The sequence below is a fragment of the Microcebus murinus genome, chromosome 2 (genome assembly GCF_040939455.1).
Source record: "Microcebus murinus isolate Inina chromosome 2, M.murinus_Inina_mat1.0, whole genome shotgun sequence".
Classification (NCBI taxonomy): domain Eukaryota; kingdom Metazoa; phylum Chordata; class Mammalia; order Primates; family Cheirogaleidae; genus Microcebus; species Microcebus murinus.
In genome coordinates this window covers 95,039,100-95,059,347 of record NC_134105.1, presented here as the reverse complement: position 1 = coordinate 95,059,347, position 20,248 = coordinate 95,039,100, and the positions used below count along the sequence as shown (strand labels likewise).

General features: G+C 42.9%; 1 protein-coding gene across 1 annotated transcript; it reads left to right on the top strand.

Annotated features, from left to right (window-relative positions):
* Nucleotides 1–9,996: 9,996 nt before the first annotated feature.
* TRIM45 (tripartite motif containing 45) lies at nucleotides 9,997–19,716 on the top strand. The gene is made up of 6 exons (XM_012761830.2): nucleotides 9,997–11,123; nucleotides 12,765–13,498; nucleotides 15,032–15,161; nucleotides 15,777–15,891; nucleotides 18,131–18,257; nucleotides 19,095–19,716. The coding sequence occupies exons 1-6, from the start codon at nucleotides 10,618–10,620 to the stop codon at nucleotides 19,241–19,243; spliced, it is 1,761 nt and encodes a 586-aa protein (XP_012617284.2). The 5' UTR covers nucleotides 9,997–10,617; the 3' UTR covers nucleotides 19,244–19,716.
* Nucleotides 19,717–20,248: the final 532 nt, after the last annotated feature.

Here is a 20,248-nt window from a genome sequence, read left to right as displayed (position 1 = left end):
GAAATGAAGGAGAAAATTTTAAAAATTAAATAAAGTTTGTATTTAACTATACATGGCATATTTTAAATTAAGAGGTCTTCACTAAATATCCAAAATATTTTCCATCTTTACATCTAAATCTTTACAAATAAGTATCTTAACATAATCTTAATGTAATTTAATAATATGACATTATATCTTGGATCTGTTTTAAAATACTGCAGCAAAGAAAAATATAATTAAAAGTTGGGAAAGTATATTAAACAAGAATGAGAGAACACTGTAAATTGGTGAAGCTGAGTGATAGGTAGTTAGGGGTTAATCATATTTTTCCCTATAATTGTATATATCATATATGTAAAGTTTCCCAAATAAAAAAGTTTAGAAATTATTGATAATAAGTTTTAAAACATGGGTATTTTTAATTAAAAAGAAATTGTTGACTCTGCCTTGGGGCTGGCTTAGGAGATTTACTATTTACTTATAGTTTTTTTAAATTGCTTGAACATTTTTATCAAACACATTACTTTCTCAAAAAAGGTACATGTATGTATGTATACACACATATACCACAGACACATATATACATATACACATACACATACATACATACATGCAGAGCACTTACTTCCTAAGGACTGGTTATGCATTTAGCTCACCAGTTGTGTGCCCTTGGGTAAGTTACTACCAAGCCTTCTTATGTAAAAATAACGTTTAAATGACATAATGCATTTGAAAATATCCAGCACAGTGTATGGCACAATATAGGTATTCACTTAGTATTGATGTAAATTACATTAAATATGTGGGGGGGACAGACGTGGTGGCTCACATCTGTAATCCTAGCACTCTGGGAGAGGGGAGGATTGCCTAAGGCCAGGAGTTTGAGACCTGCCTGAGCAAGAGCAAGACCCTATCTTTACAAAAAATAGAAAAATTAGATAAGCGTGGTGGTACATGCCTATAGTCCCAGCTGCTTGAGAGGCTAAAGGAGGAGGATTGCTTGAGCCCAGGAGTTTGAGGTTGCATGATGCCACTGCACTCTATCCCAGGCAACAGAGCAAGACTGTCCAATATATATATGTGAAACTAGATTTATTATAGGAAGTAGTCCTGCCCCTAACATTTGAGGGGCTGTGAGCAAGAGGACAAACAGAGGCACCCAACCCATGGCTTGTTCTCAACTTTCTGCACTCTACCAGAGGGCCTTATACACATGTGTGTGGATATTTTAACAGGCATGATCAAATTCCACCACTACCAACAGCTGCCCTTTGACCACTTGTGAAGCCTAGGTGTGTGCATACTTATCCTTTATTCTACAACTGCACAGGCTCTGGAAGTGGGCTTCTGGTTAGTTGTCAGAGAATTTTGGGGTTGTAGGTAACAAGAACCTAGTCTGAAGTGTGTAGGGGTAACATAGTGTAGGGAGAGATGTACTCTTGGAATTCCTTGGCCCACATGAAGAGATGTGGCTAAAGAAGGACCAAGTGGGTTCTTTCAAAGCAAAGGGCCCAGGGCATGGCCACAGGTGTCTGGATCTAAAAACAATACTGATTTGAGACAAGGTGTTACATTAAACCACTCAAAAGAGTAGGAGTCAGAAGACATGAATTCTTGCCCCAATTTTGGCCCCAATTAAGTTCACTTCATGTGAACTTAAGCCAATGGCTACCTCATCGTGCCTCAGTTTTCTCATACATTCATTTAATAAATATTTATGGAGCTCCAATTATGAACCAGACATGCATCTAGATACTGGGAAGACACAGAGAACTCAAAAGACAATTGTCCTTGCCCTCACTGACTTACCATTCTGACAGGGAGCAAGCCATGAAGATATCTGGGGCAAATGTATTCCAAAGGGCCCCTTCTAAACCAAAATTTTCATGATTAATCTTCAAAGTTGACATGTTTATTAGATGCAAGTATTGAAAGACTCCTAAAAGGAAAAAAAAAATGTATGTTAAACTATAATGCAATATTATCAAGATCACAAAACATGTCTTTTATGATTGATTCTCTAACATAACAGTAGGAGCACTCCACAACTGCTGTTCTAATTTTAATCATGAACATTATCGCCATATGCAGCATGAAACCCAATCTCTAAATGTGCCATTTTCTTTATCTAATTACTTATTTTATTTAATTACATATATTTTACACAGAAGATACATTTATGTAAAAATAATATAATCACAAAGCATTTATTCACATTTTAAAATAAAATACATCAAGATAATGTAGCAGGTACTTTTTTAAACGTTTCAGAAAGGTTAATAGCTCTATTATGTAATTAAGAAGGGTGTTCACAGAAAGAGGTGAATAAAGTGTGCAATGAAGTGTAAATAGTCTAAGAGACACTTATATTTATACTAAACCAACTATGAATGGGTACAGCATCCTGACTACATCAACTATGGAATGTTTGGAGTCATGGCAGACAATCTGTCAGACAACTAGGAGTCAAGTGAGAAGAGCTAAAATATCTTGGATAAAACAGTGAAGAATTATTTCTAAAAGGGTAGGTAGTTAATGCAACTGATGTCTTCTGTACTTCTAGTCTGACCTAAAAGCAGTTATACAAGGAGAGCTCCAAAGCTCATATTGTTCTAGCCATTTCATCCTCACCTTCTCAAAGTTGAAGAGTTGCCCATTTTCACAAAATATCAATTATAATATAGGAACTATTTATACTTGTTAGATTTCACAACTAGAATCATCTCAGAGTACAGTGAATGTCTAGATAAAAAGATCAAAACACCCATAATGCAGTGTGCACTGGAGTCTATGCAACCAAGTCCTGCCTTCTCTGTCTCAGTTCAAATTAATAAAATAGAATAGAAGGGAACACTGTGCAACCTTTATTATTAATAGTAGTATAGCTTTTTTATGGCAGCTACTTCCACCAGATGGCACTAAAGATACTCTGTTTTAGGAATCAGGACCCTTTAAAAAAGAAAATCAGAAGGCAAAAATGATCTCTCTGAAATCAACAATAAATTTCTCCGGTAAATTGTCCAGTTATAATGATCAATTTCTTAGAAATGAAATATGAATCTGGACCATTTATTAATTTAATATGTATTAAACCATATTATGTTTCAGATACTGTCCCAGTATTAGGGAATACAGAAACAAGACATGGTCCCTTGTACTTAAGAGTTTCCAGTGTAAGAGGGGAGGGATATAGTGACGGTAGAGCAAGTAAAAAAGTAAAATGAAAAAAAAAAAGAAAAGAAAAGAAAAGAAAATTGAAATGCAGAATGTTAAAGACTTGACAGAGCTCATCACAGAGTACCATGGGTGCCACATACAGGGGCACCTAATGAAAACTTGGTGAATGGAGGATTCCTAAAGTTGATGTCTGAAGTGAGCTTTGAAGAATAGGTAGGAATTAACCAGGGAAAGAAGAGTGGGAAGGGTGTCCTAACAGAGCTAGCAGCATGTACAATCATAAAAGAAGGCTAAAGCTCAGTGTGCATGCTGGGGTTGAGATGGGGGAAGTACAAGAAATGAGATAGACTAGGCTGGCAGAGGTAGGGTCATGGGAAGCTAAGACACGTGGAATTTTATCCTATAGGTACCTCCTACTCTTTTCCCCCTAGCTCATTCTTAGACTGCCTCCTCACTGTTGCCCAGATAGAGCTAGGCATGTTCCTCTCTCAGCAAGCACTGACTCTTCCTTTATCGGAACTACCTTTTCCCCAATCATCTGCCTGGGTCACTCCTTTACCTTCAAGCCATTGCTCAGATATCACCTTCTCAATGATACTTATCCTGACCACTCCATTTAAATTGCAACACCCTTACCCTGCACTATGGATACTCCTCACTCTGCTTAATTTTTCTCCATGGCACTCTCACCTTCTAACACACTATATAGTTTACTATGTTTGTTTATTGTTTATTGGCTACTTTCTTCTACTAAAAGGTAAGTTCCACGAGAGTAGGGATTTTTTCTGCTTGTTCTAACAATGTATCTCTGGTGCCTGGCACATCAACCTTATGGAACTTACTGTTTTAGTGGGGAATAAGCCATAAACACATTTGGGGAAAACATATTTTAGGTGCTCACAGGATATCTGATGAATAAACAAAGGTACTGAAGAGCTACCGAAGAGTACAATCGAAGTGGAATTTCAGAAAGATCACTAACAGGGTTGTTAAAAATGGACTGCAAATAGGGACACCAAATAGTAATCCAGACAAAGTATGACAAGAACTTAAACTAAAGCAAAGAACCGGGAGGGAAAGGGGAAAGTGAATTCAGAGCTATGATGGAGGCAATAATAACAACAGTAAAAAGAGCCCCCTGTAATAAGTGGGCTGATACTTTACAAATTACCTCCAAATCCTGCATCAATCAAGAGAGAATAAAGAGTTTAAATGACAGAGAGAGAGAGAGGGAGGGAGGGAGAGCACACTAAGGACCCTGGGAAGTAGCAACATTTAAGATAAAAGTGGAAAAAGTAGTGCCTAGCATTACTTTTCCCAGCAGGGAAAAAGAGCAGTGTTCGAAATGGCAGGAGGTAAAAGAAAAATCAGAAATAGTGTATGGAAACCAAGGGAGAAGAAAGTTTCAAGGAGAAGAAAGTTGTCAGTGTCAAAAGCTATAGTTTCATCCATGTCTCATCCAAAAACCACTTGTACCCCTAAATCCATTGAAATAATAAAATAGAAAAACAAAGCTCAGTGAATTCAGTTAGATAAGAACTGAAACATATCCACTGGATTTCACAAATAGAAGTTATTGGTGAGAGTGAATGCCAGATTATACTGTATTCAGGAGTAAAATGCAAGGAGAAGAATTAAGGAAGCAAATGCAAACTATTTTTAAAGAGGTTTGGCTATAAAAAGAGAAATTGGGAATGAGAGAGGGACATAGGGTAGAAGGAGAGAATGAAGCACAGGTATGAGTTAAAAGAAAGATCCACTAGACAAGAGAGAATAAAGACAGAAGAGAGAGAAGAGGCAGGTAGGGCTGGACTTCAGAGCACAGGTTTCCAGAAAAAGGATTCTTTCCTTTGAAGCAAAGGAGGGGGAAGGATGGTGCCCAATAGAGACAGATGTAGTGGTGAAAGGTAAGTCTGACAGAGATCTCTGGTTCTCTTCCATATATTCACTCAATGTCTTGTGGTACTGATCAAGCAAACTTTCCAATCCAGACCTCCCTGATTTCTTGATAGGTCATTCTCTTACTGGCTTTCTTGCTTTCAGTACCTTCCACTGTCCTGGGCAACTGTGGTGGGTTGAAACTCTTTAGACACATTGATGGGCCCTGGTTACTTTCATCAGTCCTGTTCCTCTGATCCCCTGACTTTTGCACTTCCTTGTAACTATTTGCTGCCTAGGGTCCCCAGACAGATGAATCAGTGTGCGAAAAGATGAAAGATACTGCACTAATTCTGAGAAAGGAGCATTCTTAACAAATACCCTCTCATCCCATACTACTATGGATAGTGGTCTGCACTATCCATAAAATTCTTGTCTGAATGTGACCCTGCTTGTTCTCCCATTATTTAAGATCACTATTCTCTGTCTCATCAATAATAGGTCTTCGGCCGGGCGCGGTGGCTCACACCTGTAATCCTAGCTCTCTGGGAGGCCGAGGTGGGCGGATTGCTCAAGGTCAGGAGTTCAAAACCAGCCTGAGCAAGAGCGAGACCCCGTCTCTACTATAAATAGAAAGAAATTAATTGGCCAACTGATATATATATATAAAAAAAATTAGCCAGGCATGGTGGCGCATGCCTGTAGTCCCAGCTACTCGGGAGGCTGAGGCAGAAGGATGGCTTGAGCCCAGGAGTTTGAGGTTGCTGTGAGCTAGGCTGATGCCACGGCACTCACTCTAGCCTGGACAACAAAGCGAGACTCTGTCTCAAAAAAAACAAAAAACAAACAAAAAAAATAGGTCTTCATTAAACACCTAGGCACTAAGTTGGTTACCAAGGCTTTCTCACCTTAAAAGAGAGAGAATATATATGCATTTTATATAGAGAGTCAGTATGTATATATACATGTTATATATGTAAATATATATGCATATATACACATAGACATACGTAATAAATTGGAACAGTACTACAAGGTAGCACAAACTGCAAGGTGGACAATATACGCAAAAGAACTATTAGGCTCAAATCTGGAGCCTTGGAATAACAGGGAAAGTTTCAAGGAGGCACTGTGAAGCAGGCCTAACATGAAAGCGTAGGTTTAAATAACAAAGGTAGGGGAATGTTGCAGAGAAATTGGCAAAGACCAAGAAATGTGCTTGGTAGTGTTTAGGGAACAACTAAAAGGCTGGTTTTTAGAATCCCCTAAGGAATCCAGACATTATCCTACAGAGCTGGGGAGGTACTGAAGGTTTTAGAATGAAGACTGACTTATACCATGTTTTTACAATTCATTTGGAAGAACTATGTAGACCAATTGAAAAAAAAGGGAGAAAAAAATTAAAGACTATTGTGATACTTGAGAGTAATAAAGTCCTATACTATTAATACCATAAAAATTCTATGCAGTAAGGTGTTGGCAGTCTGGATGGAAAGAAATTGGTGCCTGCCTAGATATGGAAAAAGAGAATGGAGGCCAAGAGTACTATAAGGTTTCAAGCTGGAGAGAAGGGGAATGATGATACTCTGGAGAAAATAAAATAGGAAAAATCAGATAGCACAGTTTAGTGAGCAACGAAGTTTAATGAAGTTTAAGATATGTGGGGCTTAAGGTGAGGGAAACACATTTGGGTGCAGATTTATAATAAATAGTGACAAAATTCAGGGGAGAGGACAGTACTGGAAGTGTGGGTCTAGAAATTATCTGCCCAAGAGGGCAGATAATTACCTTTCTTACCTTTCTTACCTTTTCCCCATAGCGGGAAAAGGTAAGGAATAAGATGGAGGAAGCAGAGCTGGTGAGGAAGGATGTGTAAGAAGCAGCCCAAGAGATTAGAATGCTTGACTTGCAGAGGATTTCACAAGTCAAGGAGGAAGCAAGTTTTAAGGATCAAGAATTATAAAACAATGGTGAACACTAAAGAGATTATGTATTGAAAAAAGACCAGCAATCTGGTCACTCAAGATCTACAAGAAAGTCAGTAGGAAAGAAGGGAAGAATAATTGTGTTATAGTGATAATAAGATGGTGATGAAAGCAGAGAGTGAGAGTACTCTTTTTAAAAATGTAGTGGTAGGCTGGGTGCAGTGGCTTATGCCTGTAATCCCAGCACTTAGGGAGGCCAATGAGGGAGGACAGCTTGAGCCCAGGAGTTTGAGACCAGCCTGGGCAACATAGTGGGACTCTCTCTGTATAAAAAATACAAATAAAAAACAAGAGTTCAAGGTTACAGTGAGCTATGATTGTGCCACTGCACTCCATCCTGGGCAGCAGAGCAAGACCCCATCTGCTTAAAAAAAGAAAAAAAAAGAAGAAATGTAGTGATAAAAGCCACCAAAGTTAGTAAGTTGAAAAGGAGCTGGGTCAAGGGAGGATTTGTTTCTCCTTTCAGGACTTGATCATAATTCTTAGCAGAAAGAACATGTTATTAAAGGACTGACTGAAAACACTGGAGAAGCAAGGTTTTGAGGAGGCAGGAGAGGTTGAAATAAAGAACAACGGTCTTGAGGGACTTAACCTTGGAATTGAAGAAAAGCAATTAGGAAAGGCAATAAGAAGAGGTCTGAAGAATCACAGATTTTTAAGTAGAAAGGTGACAGAGTTCTTGATATAGCCTTGTTTTTCTCACTTAATGGAAGGCAGTTAGCTGCTGAGTGTGTCAGGGATTTGATGTTTAAGAAAGCTGAGAGGCCAGGCATGGTGGCTCACGCCTATAATCCTAGCACTCTGGGAGGCCGAGGCAGGAGGATTGCTCAAGGTCAGGAGTTCGAAACCAACTTGAGCAAAAGTGAGACCCCCATCTCTACTACAAACAGAAACAAATTAATTGGCCAACTGAAAATATATAGAAAAAATTAGCTGGGCATGGTGGCACATGCCTGTAGTCCTAGCTACTCAGGAGGCTGAGGCAGAAGGATTGCTTGAGCCCAGGAGTTTGAGGTTGCTGTGAGCTAGGCTGACACCATGGCACTCACTCTAGCCTGGGCAACAGAATAAGACTCTGTCAAAAAAAAAAAAAGAAAGAAAGAAAGAGAGAGAGAAAAGAAGAGAAGAGAGGAGGAGAGGGAGAGGGAGAGGAGAAGAGAAAGCAAGCTGAGAAAGGAAAGGGTAGAGGTGGCTGCAGTAGAAATCTTAGACATGGCATCGTAAGACAGTGTTCAAGATCCAGATATGTTAACTTGAGCTGGCCACCCCTCTGAGGCTGTCTCTTCACAAAATTGATAGAAGATTAAATGAGATAATGCACATGTAAATTATAAAGCACATCTTAAACAAGATGGAACACCTACCACAGGAAATATGATACATCATGAATAAGGGATGAAGTAAAGCATAGCCAAGCATCAGGGAGGGTAAAGACAAAGTTCAAAGTAAGAATATATAGCAAACCCAAGTCCACATGGTTCTTGTGACTAACTCCAGTAGCAGAGAATGCACATTCTGAATGAGGGTAGATGCCAGAAGAACAAGAGGCTGAAAAAAATCTAGGTAAGGACTATTTTAAGACCTTTGTAGTCATGCTTTCATTTGGAAACTGCATGTGTAATTTTTATATAAAAGTGGCATTTGACTCATTGACATGATATATTTTAGAAATGGCCAAACATTTCAATTTTTATATTTTAGTTTCCTTTTCAAATTTTGGAGTCATCTTTTTTCTTCCAGATATTTTTTAAAAGCTTAGGCTCCAGGCACTATACCAGGACCGCGAAATGGATAATGAAGGCATCAATGAAACGGCTGCCCACGGGGTCCAAATCAAGTAGGGAAGGTCATGAACAAAGAAAGCAGTGAGCCAGTCTGGCAAACTAGACAGGCTTGAGCGACTGGAGGCAATGAGAACAGGTGGAGGGTAAGGAACCAGCGTGTTACCATTTTTGGAATTTTGGAGATCTAGGTCCCAGATCTCAGGTGTAACAAGCCACCATATGGCCGAATCAGGAGACTCCCGGTGGTGAGGACACTTAAAGGAGGCGACAAGGAAATTATAAAGTTAAGGGTGCCAGATGTGTTCACCTTCCTAATCCGCTTGTGATCCCACAAAGGGCTTGTCCCTCACTGACATCCTCTACTGTCCCATTGTGACCAGTCAGGAGCCCTCCTTTACTGATACAGAGGGCCAAACATGCTCTGCTCGTTTGTTACACATAACTGTAGAATTCTGGGTGACACCTATTTAATAATCCTTAAGACATCCGCACTGTCCCGAAAGACTGAAACAAGGGCTTCTCGAGCCCCCGGAATTGAGGGTCGAGCTCCCCGGGGGTGGCCGCTTGAAGCCCTCGATTCTAGACCTCGGTTCAGGGGTCTCCCTAACCGGTCCTCAGAACCGGAGCCTGAGGTGCCCTTACCCCGGAAAGTATCAGGAGATAGCGAGCCGCAGTAGTTCTCGCAACCGGCACGTTAGGCCTGAGGGATTTGGGGAACTAAAATAAGCTCCGGAGGCCAAGGAGGGAAACTCGCAGACACACACCGGCGTTGAAGAGAAACGTCTACCGCCCGGGAGCGCCAGAGACCGCCCGGACCAGGAAAATGCCGCCTACAACTCCCAGCAAGCTCCGGGCAGAGGGCGCCGGGTCAGCCGACGGCCGCACCCACCAATGAGGGAGCTCAGTCTACGTTCGTGCGACCAATCCGAGGGCGGAAAGTGGGCCGTCCCTGTGGCATATTAGTGCGGCTTTAACTGATCCCTCTCTGGTCGCCACAAAGATAAAGACAGAGACCGTACCCGTAAAATGGTGACGCTGGCTACACTATGCCGCCCACTTCCAGCCTTGCTCTTTTCCTCTCGCAGTGCTCCGAGCCCTCCGGCGGCCCCGCCTCCGTCCTAATTTGGTCCCGCCCCGCGTGAGTGGACTGGAGAGGATGTGGAATTCCCAAAGCTTATTAGATGTTGATGTTGTCAATCTAGAGGGCGGCGGGGCCTGGAGCGGCAAGGGCCGCCCCTCTCGGACAGTGATTGGACTCGCCGAAGTAGACCCGAGCTGGGATTGGTGCGAGGAGAGGCGCGGTCCTTCTGGCATCCTGGGCCGAGCGCCGGGAGGCGGTGGCCGCCGCAAACCCGGCCGGGCCTCGCAACTCCCCTGCCCAGCGCGCGCCCTCCGCGGAAGGAAGGAGCGGGAGGGCTCCCTACCTCATCGCCCCGGGCCCGGGGTGGCGCTTGTCGCGTGTCGGGCGCGGGAGAGTGGGGCGGGAGGCGGGCGGGGGGTGGTAGTGCAGGGCGTGGGAGGTGCAGGGGTGGTGGAGTCGGTGGCAGGACTAGCCCTTGGGGGGCAGAGGAGGGCGTGGCGTGTCTGGTATGGGATGCAGTGGAAAGGAGGGGGCCCTTCTGAGTAAATCCCGAGGTGGTTCCTTTGAGGAATCCTCTTCTGCCCGGTTGCCCTTTAATTTGTCAACAAAAGAGTCCTCATGGTCTTTGTTCAATTCTGGAAACTTTCTCTTTGGGTGGGCTTAACCACCTGCTACTTCATTATAGAACTGCCCGGGACCTTTTCTGATCCTGGGCACAAACGTGGGGAATATGTCAGAAAACAGAAAGCCGCTGCTGGGCTTCGTGAGCAAAGTCCCCAGTGGGACTGCACTTGGGAACTCAGGCAAGACTCACTGCCCTTTATGCATGGGACTTTTCAAAGCCCCCAGGCTCTTGCCTTGTTTGCACACGGTTTGCACCACTTGTCTGGAGCAGCTGGAACCCTTCTCAGTAGTAGATCTCCGAGGGGGAGACTCTGACACAAGCTCTGAGGGGTCAATATTCCAGGAACTCAAGCCACCCAGTGAACTCAAGCCACCCAGTCTGCAGCCACAGATCGGCATCCTCTGCCCGGTATGTGATGCTCAGGTGGACCTGCCTATGGGTGGAGTGAAGGCTTTAACCATAGACCACCTGGCGATGAATGATGTGATGCTGGAGAGTCTGCGTGGGGAAGGCCAGGGCCTGGTGTGTGACCTGTGCAGCGACAGGGAAGTAGAGAAGAGGTGTCAGACCTGCAAAGCCAATCTCTGCCACTTCTGCTGCCAGGCTCATAGGTAAAGATGGGATACCCCACCTGGTGTGGTTTAAGAGCAGAGAACAAAGAGGTGTCAAAACAGAAATCCCTTGTTGAGCAGATGGAAAGGAAAGCCTTTTCAAATACCATCAAAGGTCAAAGAGCAATATATGATGCAATTGCAAATACTCTAGAATAATAGTTAACCTGGTCAGCCTGATACCTGTAGTAATAGCAGCAATAAATATTTGCATAGTCCTTTTCAGATTATGAAGTACATTGACAGTTTGCTTTAATCATCAATCATTGTGTAGTGAATAATTTTACTTGCTGCTGGAGAAACAGACGAGTATGACTATAATAGCATTGATCCTGTTCTTGATCTCATTTGGTCATTGCAACTTTTAGAAAAGCAAGCACTGTTTTCACTCCTGTTTATTAATTGAGGAATCTGGAGCTCAGCAATAATTTACCAAGTCCCACAATTGGTACGTGTGTTAACAGAGTATTAAATTCAGATCATGTGACTATATTCTGTGCTCCTTCTACTAACCCATGCTGCCTTCCTAGTACAAGTACTGACTGGACCTCACCTTAGTCTTTCCCTTGCACCGTAGAATTAGTCTGACTCTTGGTGAGGTCAGCTGGTAGGAGTTAACTGGGGTGGAGATTATGTCTTTTATGGCATTTGGTGAGTAGTTTGTCAGATGGATCACTCTTTGTCCCTTCTTATTCTCCCTCATACCATTTCAGGACATCAGAATAGTAAATGACCATGGTTTTAGCATTAGCCTAAAATAGTTTTTAGGTTCTGACTTCCATTTGTTTTATGGCCTCACCAACATAACAAGTTAGTAGTCTACAGTCTATTTTTAACTCATATTATGTGATAGACCCTATGACTGTCTTGCTGCCAGCTAAACAGCTGACCCTATTTTCTCTGCAGCCGCTGTTCTGATGCCAGAATAGACATATAAGCTTCAAGTTGATATAATGCTAATGCAGGAACTCTGAACAGTCATCATTGTTTCCTAGGTATATCCCTGAATCTCTAGAGCACTACAGAAAAGGGGAATTAAAAAAGAGCGCTTTGATTCTACGGACTACTGATTTCACTCTTTCTAATAATGTTGATGACTCTGGAGGGAAATTCTAGCCTGCTGACCTTAGGTGATGTAGATACTGGTCAACGGAAATGCTTTACCAAATTCTTATATGCAAGCTGGATGAAACTTTGTCAGTGCCAGCTAGCTGCTCTTTAATCGCTTAGAGTTTATTGCTATGCCATCTGGCCCAGTTTCTGTCTCTTGGTGCTGATTTTTCATGGTGCTGTCACCTCTATCTTGCCTTAGGAAGCAGGCAGTGGCTCTTGTATAAATTTGCCAAATTAACTTTTTGGGGAAAGTTCTAGCATGTAGTCTTAGTGTTGCAACCTTTTGCACAAAGGCATGTGCCAGGCCAGAGCCCTAGTCTATTCTAATTCTGTTCTATACAACACCCCTTTCAGGTAAGTATTCTCCCCACTGTACAGACAAGGAACTGGAATCAGAGAGGATTATGCAATTAGAGGTTAGAGCAATGAATTGAACTCAAATTTGTTTAACTTCAGAGCCTCTGCTCCTAAACTGTTTCCCAACCAGAATTATTCCCTTATTTCCTGTTCCTGACTGTTTGCCCCTAGACGGCAGAGGAAAACAACTTACCATACAATGGTGGACCTAAAAGACTTGAAAGGCTACAGCCGGATTGGGAAGCCCATCCTGTGTTCTGCTCACCCTGCCGAGGAGCTGAGGCTGTTCTGTGAGCTCTGTGACCGGCCTGTGTGCCGGGACTGTGTGGTGGGGGAACATCGGGAGCACCCCTGCGACTTCACCAGCAATGTCATCCATAAGCATGGGGACTCTGTGCGAGAGCTCCTCAAAGGCACACAGCCCCATGTGGAGGCCCTGGAAGAAGCTCTGGATCAGATCAAAAGGATGAACGGTGCCCTCCAGCAGCGAGTAGAGGCAGTGGCAGCCAATGTCCGAACATTCTCAGAGGGCTACATCAAAGCTATTGAGGAGCATCGGGACAAGCTGCTGAAGCAGCTGGAAGACATCCGGGCCCATAAGGAGAACTCCCTGCAGCTGCAGAAGGCACAACTGGAACAGCTGCTGGCAGACATGCGTACTGGAGTGGAGTTCACTGAGCACTTGCTGACCAGCGGCTCAGACTTGGAGATCCTCATCACCAAGGGGGTGGTAGTAGAACGGCTCAGGAAGCTGAACAAAGTTGAATATAGTGCCCGTCCCGGAGTAAACGATAAGATATGCTTCTCTCCCCAGGAGAAAGCAGGCCTGTGCCATGGCTATGAAGTTTATGGGACTATTAATACCAAAGAAGTTGATCCAGCCAAATGTGTCCTTCAAGGAGAAGGTAGGAAGACATTTGCCATTGGCCTTGAGAGGGCAGTGGATAGGGACATAGTATTTAAAGTTTTGTGGCTTGTTCAGCTAGGAAGCACTCCCCTATTGACCAGTTTACCTGGGGCAGGGTGGGGGAGACATACTAATCTAAAAAGCAGTGATCTTTTCCTTTCTGATTTGTTCTAGTCAGGGTACACTTAATATTCAATTCAAGGGTGAGGCTTGACCCTTTTCCAGTTCAGAAAAGTGGCAACTACTGACATACTCAAGGATCATGCTTTGTTGCTATCAGATGACAGAACAGAGACAGTGCCTATAGGAGATTAGCAATGACTAGGGCAGGGCAAAATCCTGCCTGCCCAGAGGAGCATGGCAGAGCTCAGATTGCTTGGATCAAGTGGTGAAGGGGGTTTCAGAGGAATGAGCAAGACAAGATTACGGTTTCCTTTCTTCTCTCTTCTCGTGTTCTTTTTGGCTCAAACTGTAATTAGCATTTAAAAGGATATGGTAAGTGTTTCAGTCAGTAAGGGGAAAAAATGGTTTCTTTTGACCAGTGTTCAATTTCTAAAGGAAGCATGTTATTCAAACATATCTCATAGATCAATCCTGACAGGAAGACTGTATCCTAGAACCATCCTGACTCTGGCACAAGAATTCTTAACTGTTTGGAAGTCATAGATCCCCTTAAGAATGTTCTCTCCCCCAGAAACACCCACTAACCTGATCATACAATTTCAAGAGATTCTTAGACCCTTCATAAGCCCTTCCATAGACCTCATAAAAGTACATGAACCCCAGGTGAAGAAACCCTATTTCGCCTGAATGTTGGACGAGGGGCTGGGTAGCTACTAGATATTCCCCCCAACACCCTGGCATGAGCCACTGAGTTACAGAGGATCTCACAACACAGAGAGTCTGAGCTGGTCAGCTATACCCCCTGCCTATTCCAGCAGGATCTAGAGCTTCAAGAGGGTAGTTTTGGGGTGACTAGCCTCTCTCACAGGATCTAGGGATTTTCTTCTCTGAATACCTAGGTCAGGGGTCCTCAAACTTTTTAAACAGGGGGCCAGTTCACTGTCCCTCAGACCGTTGGAGAGTGTGGCTCACGTTCCACACATGCGCACTGTGTGACCAGGACAAGTCGGCTGCTAAGCAGGACAGGCAGCAGAGGCAAAAACACCTGGCGGGCTGGATAAATGTCCTTCGCGGGCCGCATGTGGCCCGAGGGTCACAGTTTGAGGATGCCTGACCTAGGTCAATCATGAGTATTTTCAAAACTTCCTTAGGGCTGAAGTTTGGGTCCAGGATCCTGTGTGACTCAAGAGCAGCTGCTGGCTGAGAGAGAACCAGGTTCACCAGGAGGGACTCCCAAGAGGTATACTCTAGGAGGCAGGGGAAGAGAAAAGAAAGGGAGCAGGCTTGTTACAATAAACAGGAAGCACAACCTTTTGTTCTGAAGAGAAGAAGCAAGCTGGTGTCTGATCTGGGGCCGTAGACATGCAGTTTGCCTTTGAGGTGAGGATTGTGCATTTATCTTTTGCAGATCTCCACAAAGCCCGGGAGAAACAGACTGCCTCTTTCACCCTGCTTTGTAAGGATGCCATGGGAGAGAGCATGGGCAGGGGAGGAGACAACGTTCAAGTTGCTGTTGTCCCTAAAGATAAGAAAGACAGGTTTGTATGGCACAATTAGGTGTTATGGGTAACAGAAAACTGGAAACGTTAAGTCCTTTGAGATATAACTGCATGCGGTGTTTCATCTTGCCTCTCTGTGATGCTATGAAAAAATGTGATACAACCAGTTGGACCAAATGTGTTTTCTTGTGTGAGCTTTATGCCTACATTCATTTCTCTCAAAGGTATGGTCTGCCCCTCAGATTGTCATCATCCCAAGCTTTGGAGTGAACCAAAAAGTCTTCTGTGTAAGATCGAACAGCGCCCTTCTCAAAATTCAGTCCCCCTTTGCTACTAAATTGTGCCAGGGGCATATTTATATTTCTCTGGAATTGGAGTATGGAGGGACAACAAAGAGCAAGAAGGTTCAACCAAAGCCCGCTGAAAAGAATACAATAAGGAAATTTTTCTGAATGTCAGACTACATTAGAATTTATGCTGCTCACCTTCTGTTGTAAAATTAACTTGTGAGGCAAATGGAAGAAGCATTCTGTTTGGGGACACTTAAAATTAATATTGAATGGAATGGTTTAGAGTTTACTATATTCTAAAGTAGTAGCAACTGAACCAGGTTTGTGGGAGTGAGTGGTTTTATGAACTCTTATCTCCATTCAGTCCGATCAGAACGATGGTCCAGGATAACAAGGATGGAACGTACTCTGTTTCCTTTACCCCCAAGGAACCTGGGGTCTACACGGTGTGGGTCTGCATCAAAGAGCAGCACGTGCAGGTGAGTAAGACCTATGTGTGTGCTTCCCTGAGCTCCTTTCTCCCTGCATCCTTGGGGTGCTGTCATTTTAGGATCTGGAGACATTTCTCATAGGATCAGCTGTATAGAGAGATTGGGATTCTCTTTTCTTTCTTCTCTTCACTTTAGAAGCTGCCCAGAGTTTGCTGCTCTTATGCTTACTAGAGGATATTGGTGACCATACGAACTCTCTGTCCCTCGTTCACCTTCTGGCAGTTATGCTTTTATTTTATCATTCTCCTAGTTGGTTTGTTAGAATTCTTAATTTGGGGAAGATGCCTTGATCAAGAGGGCAGTCCACAAGCAAATAAGCACACACGTTCAAGAAATACAGTCTAGCTCAGGATTTTCCAGCTTTGTCCAGAGTGTAACCAGACATGGACTTACTAGAACACAACTGGGAAGGTTATGCCCCTTCCTCTTAACTGACCAGTCATCTATCTGCCTAACCATCGCCCATGTAATTCTCTATTTTCATATATGCTTATTTGTTACCATGGTTACTATATTATTTTTATTTATTTATTTTTTTGTTTGTTTGTTTTTGTTGGTTCCTCGATCTTGGACATGGTTACAATAAACAAGTATAACACAAACTAGTTACCATGTTACCATGGTTATGACATGTTACCTTGTTAAATTGTTACCATGTTACACAGTTACTATAAACAAGTATAACAAATAAGCAAATGTAACACAAATAAGCATAACACTTTTCTTCACAAACAAGTATAGCACTTTCTGGTTAGAGATTAGGAATTTTGAAAAATTGGGTTATACATGTCCAACAGAATCTCTCTGCTGACATTGGAGTAGTCAGGAATCAACACTGATGGGATAATAAAATACTATACAGGATGATGATATGTTAGGTTTGTGGTCTACGCACCAGGAAACTCATATTCAATAGCCACTTGTTGCTAACCTAAATATAGTATGTCAAGAACAGGTGAAGTATTTTTGCATACATTATTTCAATTTTCTTCAAAACCACTGAAGCATAGGGATCATTGTCCAATGAGACTGAGACCAAACTTGCCACAATACACAGTAACTCTGTAGCAAAATTGGAATTTGAACCCATTTCTTTGAACTCCAGATTTTTTTTTAAAACAGACTGTAAACTAAAAGGAGAGGAAATTTAACATCTGAAAGGCTTCTAAGGAGCCAGACTCACTACTTTGTGCTTTCTCAAACGATATGGGTCTCGCATAGAGATAGGCACATTAAATACTTTTTGTTTAACATAGGGTAGAAATTAGAAAATGGAAGTTACCCTTGAAGGAAAGGGGGCAAACGGGAGTTACTGATTTGAGAATTATTAGCCACACACACTTAACCTTTCTCCCTTCCATATATCTTCAGTCTCAGAATAAGTGGCAGGGTAAATACATATGCTGTGTCCAGGATAGAGGAATGGAAGGAAAAAGGATAGCTTGGTATGCGAGGGGAAGAGGCACGTGGCTGAGAAATTAGAGAGATGCCCACAGGATGTCCTAGCCTTGAGTTCACAACATTCTATTAATTTGATCTGACCCATATTGTCACCTTTCCTGGAAATATCCCCTTCAGCTTCTTTCTCTAACCCAGATATGCTCTTCCCAGAAGAAACCGCTGCCCTAGTCACCCTCTCAAATTATTAGCTATTTGCCTTTCCTTACTTCTTCTATCACTGGGCCCAGAGATGCCTTAAGAATCGAGATTGAGAGTCCTAGGGACCAAAGTCAGTCACATGAAAGCAAAAGTTGAGATTACTATGTCAAATGATATACGAGCTTTCACTTCACCCAAAGCTAGAGTTAAGGCAAATCCATTAAGAAAAGCTTATATGTATTGTGGCATGGGCTTCTGCTTTTTCTACCGCCCTGCCAGAACACGCCCCAGCTAATAAAGATGTCACTGAAAATGGAGCCAACTCTGTATGACCCTAGTCAGTGTCCAGAGAGTTCAGCCACATGGGAAAGATCAGTGCCTGTATTGAACCATTAGCATCTGTGGTGAGAAGCATGGTGAAGGGCTGTACAGACTCCTGGATTCTTTCACTGCATTTGTATCTGCTCCCACCCAGCTGAGCAGGGTTCTTGTCCTCTAATCTCTGTTTCTCTCCTGCTGTCCTTGTCCTTGAGCCCTGCACCTTAGACTCTTGTAGCACTTAGGGATGCTCAGCGCATCCCGTTGACTCACAAAGTGCTGTTCTTTGCTCTTGGTCTGAACCCTGAAGGGCTCTCCATTCACCATGACCGTCAGGAGAAAGCACCGCCCACACGCAGGCGTCTTTCACTGCTGCACCTTCTGCTCCAGTGGAGGCCAGAAAACTGCTCGCTGTGCCTGTGGAGGCACTATGCCAGGTAAGGAGCAAGATCAGTACCCTCAGGGCCTGTCTGCCAGCAGTGGAGATCAAATCTGGCCCCTCCACTGCCACACAGACACTAGATATATGGACTCAGGCTCTGTTCCTGGGAAGTACAGTCTGTGTATAGAGATACCACTGTTCTAGAAGTTTCACTTAAAGCTGTGAAAATTCCAAGCGCTTTTAGTTTTGATAAGACTTCGTCAATCCCATGAGCCCTGTGTGTCTCTGTGGGATTCTTAATTTCACTCTGTACCCTTTCCAGAACCCTGAACGGTGTGAAAACTGTAGACCCACCTTATTCCTTTTAAAATTTTAAATAAATTCCAAATGAGGCATGGCTGGGGGAATGGATGATTAAACCAATTATTTTGTGGAGGAGAGAGGAGGGTCAGCTCAGGCAAAGGATCTAATTATTTTTTAAAAATTATTCCATTATATCCTTGCTTTACTGGTGGGCCATAAAATAGGCTATTGTACCCTTCTGTATAAACACTTCAGGATGTACCTTTTTATTTTTAATGATCACCAATCCACTCTTCTATTTTATTTCAATCATTTTACAGTTAAAGTCCAAACTAGTTCTCCTTCAGGTAGGCAATTTTAACACTGCAGTATTCTTGGAGCTTTGGCTAACATGAATTGATTTTCTGTAATCAGTCTTGAGAGTCCTCCTGATTATAGAGGAAACAAGATAGCTTGTTCCTCTTGCCAGGTTCTTCTTAGATATTTTCACTCCCATGAGTTCGAATGTTGCCAGGAGGTTTAATTTCCATGGTAACTGCTGGACTCCACTCTAATAGTTATTTCTCCCTCTCTTCTTTGTACCATGCAGGTGGGTACCTAGGCTGTGGCCATGGACACAAAGGCCACCCAGGTCGCCCCCACTGGTCATGCTGTGGGAAGTTTAACGAGAAGTCTGAATGCACATGGGTAGGTGGGCAGAGCACACCAAGGAGTCTACTTAGGACTGTGGCACTCTGAGGGTTTCCTGGGGACATGCTCAGCCTGTTAAAGCTGTAGCCAGCACCGCTTCAGATAACCAGAGGACCCCAGACCTTGATTAATTCTGAAGAAACTGATAAAATTAAAAACAAAGTGCCTTATCTTACATTAGAGTTCAAGTGCTTTTTTGTGAGTTTCTCACTTACTGTCCTTGTGGATGATTGAGCCCAATAGACCACCACACTACATTTCTCTTAAAGGTAGGTTGGCAACATTCTTTCTATACCATAGGAGCTCCTTGTGACCATTTTTATTTTTTCCTGAGCTGCATATTATTTAGATATTTCCTTCAAAGAATAAAAACCTTCTTTGATCCTATCCACTTTTTGTTAGCACACTTTTGGTTGTTTTACTGGCACATGTTTGTGACCCTTTAAATGTGATCTTGCTGTTTCCGTGGGCATCCCCCTCTTCCCTCTCTATGCCAAGGCTCATCCTCCACCCCAAACCTGGAAGATTACTCTTTGGTCAAGGGCATACACATAGAAAGTTAATAAAGGGGGTGGTGGTGAAATAGAACCTCATACATTTTTCCATTTCTACTCATGCCAGACACTCTAGATACCATCACCTTCCTCATACCTCTTTGTTTTCTAGAGAGTAGTCTTCACTTTTGTCTACATAGCTAGAAACTTAATTGGAAACTGACTCTTACAGCATGCCCTCTTGCTTGTTAGAGAATTCTGGGGAGAAGAGGTACACAGTGCCAGTGCTTTAGCGCTGCCAAGGTCTTCACTGTATAATTTTGTGTGTTCTGGGACTCTTGATTTCTTATATAGCAATAAACTCAGTATGCATTAAATATAATTATTGAAATCTGCATTGTAAGAACCCTTAAGTGGGTGACTCATTTGAGTGGTGAATTGGGTCGGGCGAAGGCAGTGAAGTAATTAGATGATGACTGTCAGGTCCTTGTGGAATACATTTCCTCCTTGAGGCTGATAGATATGGGCTGCATTGCACTAAGATATTACCCATATCGTC

Coding starts and splice junctions, on each gene's coding strand:
- TRIM45 (XM_012761830.2), top strand. CDS start 10,618: ATGTCAGAAAACAGAAAGCCGCTGCTGGGCTTCGTGAGCAAAGTCCCC. Junction 15,162..15,776: donor CCTAAAGATAAGAAAGACAG/GTTTGTATGGCA, acceptor ATCTCCATTCAG/TCCGATCAGAACGATGGTCC. Junction 15,892..18,130: donor TCAAAGAGCAGCACGTGCAG/GTGAGTAAGACC, acceptor TGAACCCTGAAG/GGCTCTCCATTCACCATGAC.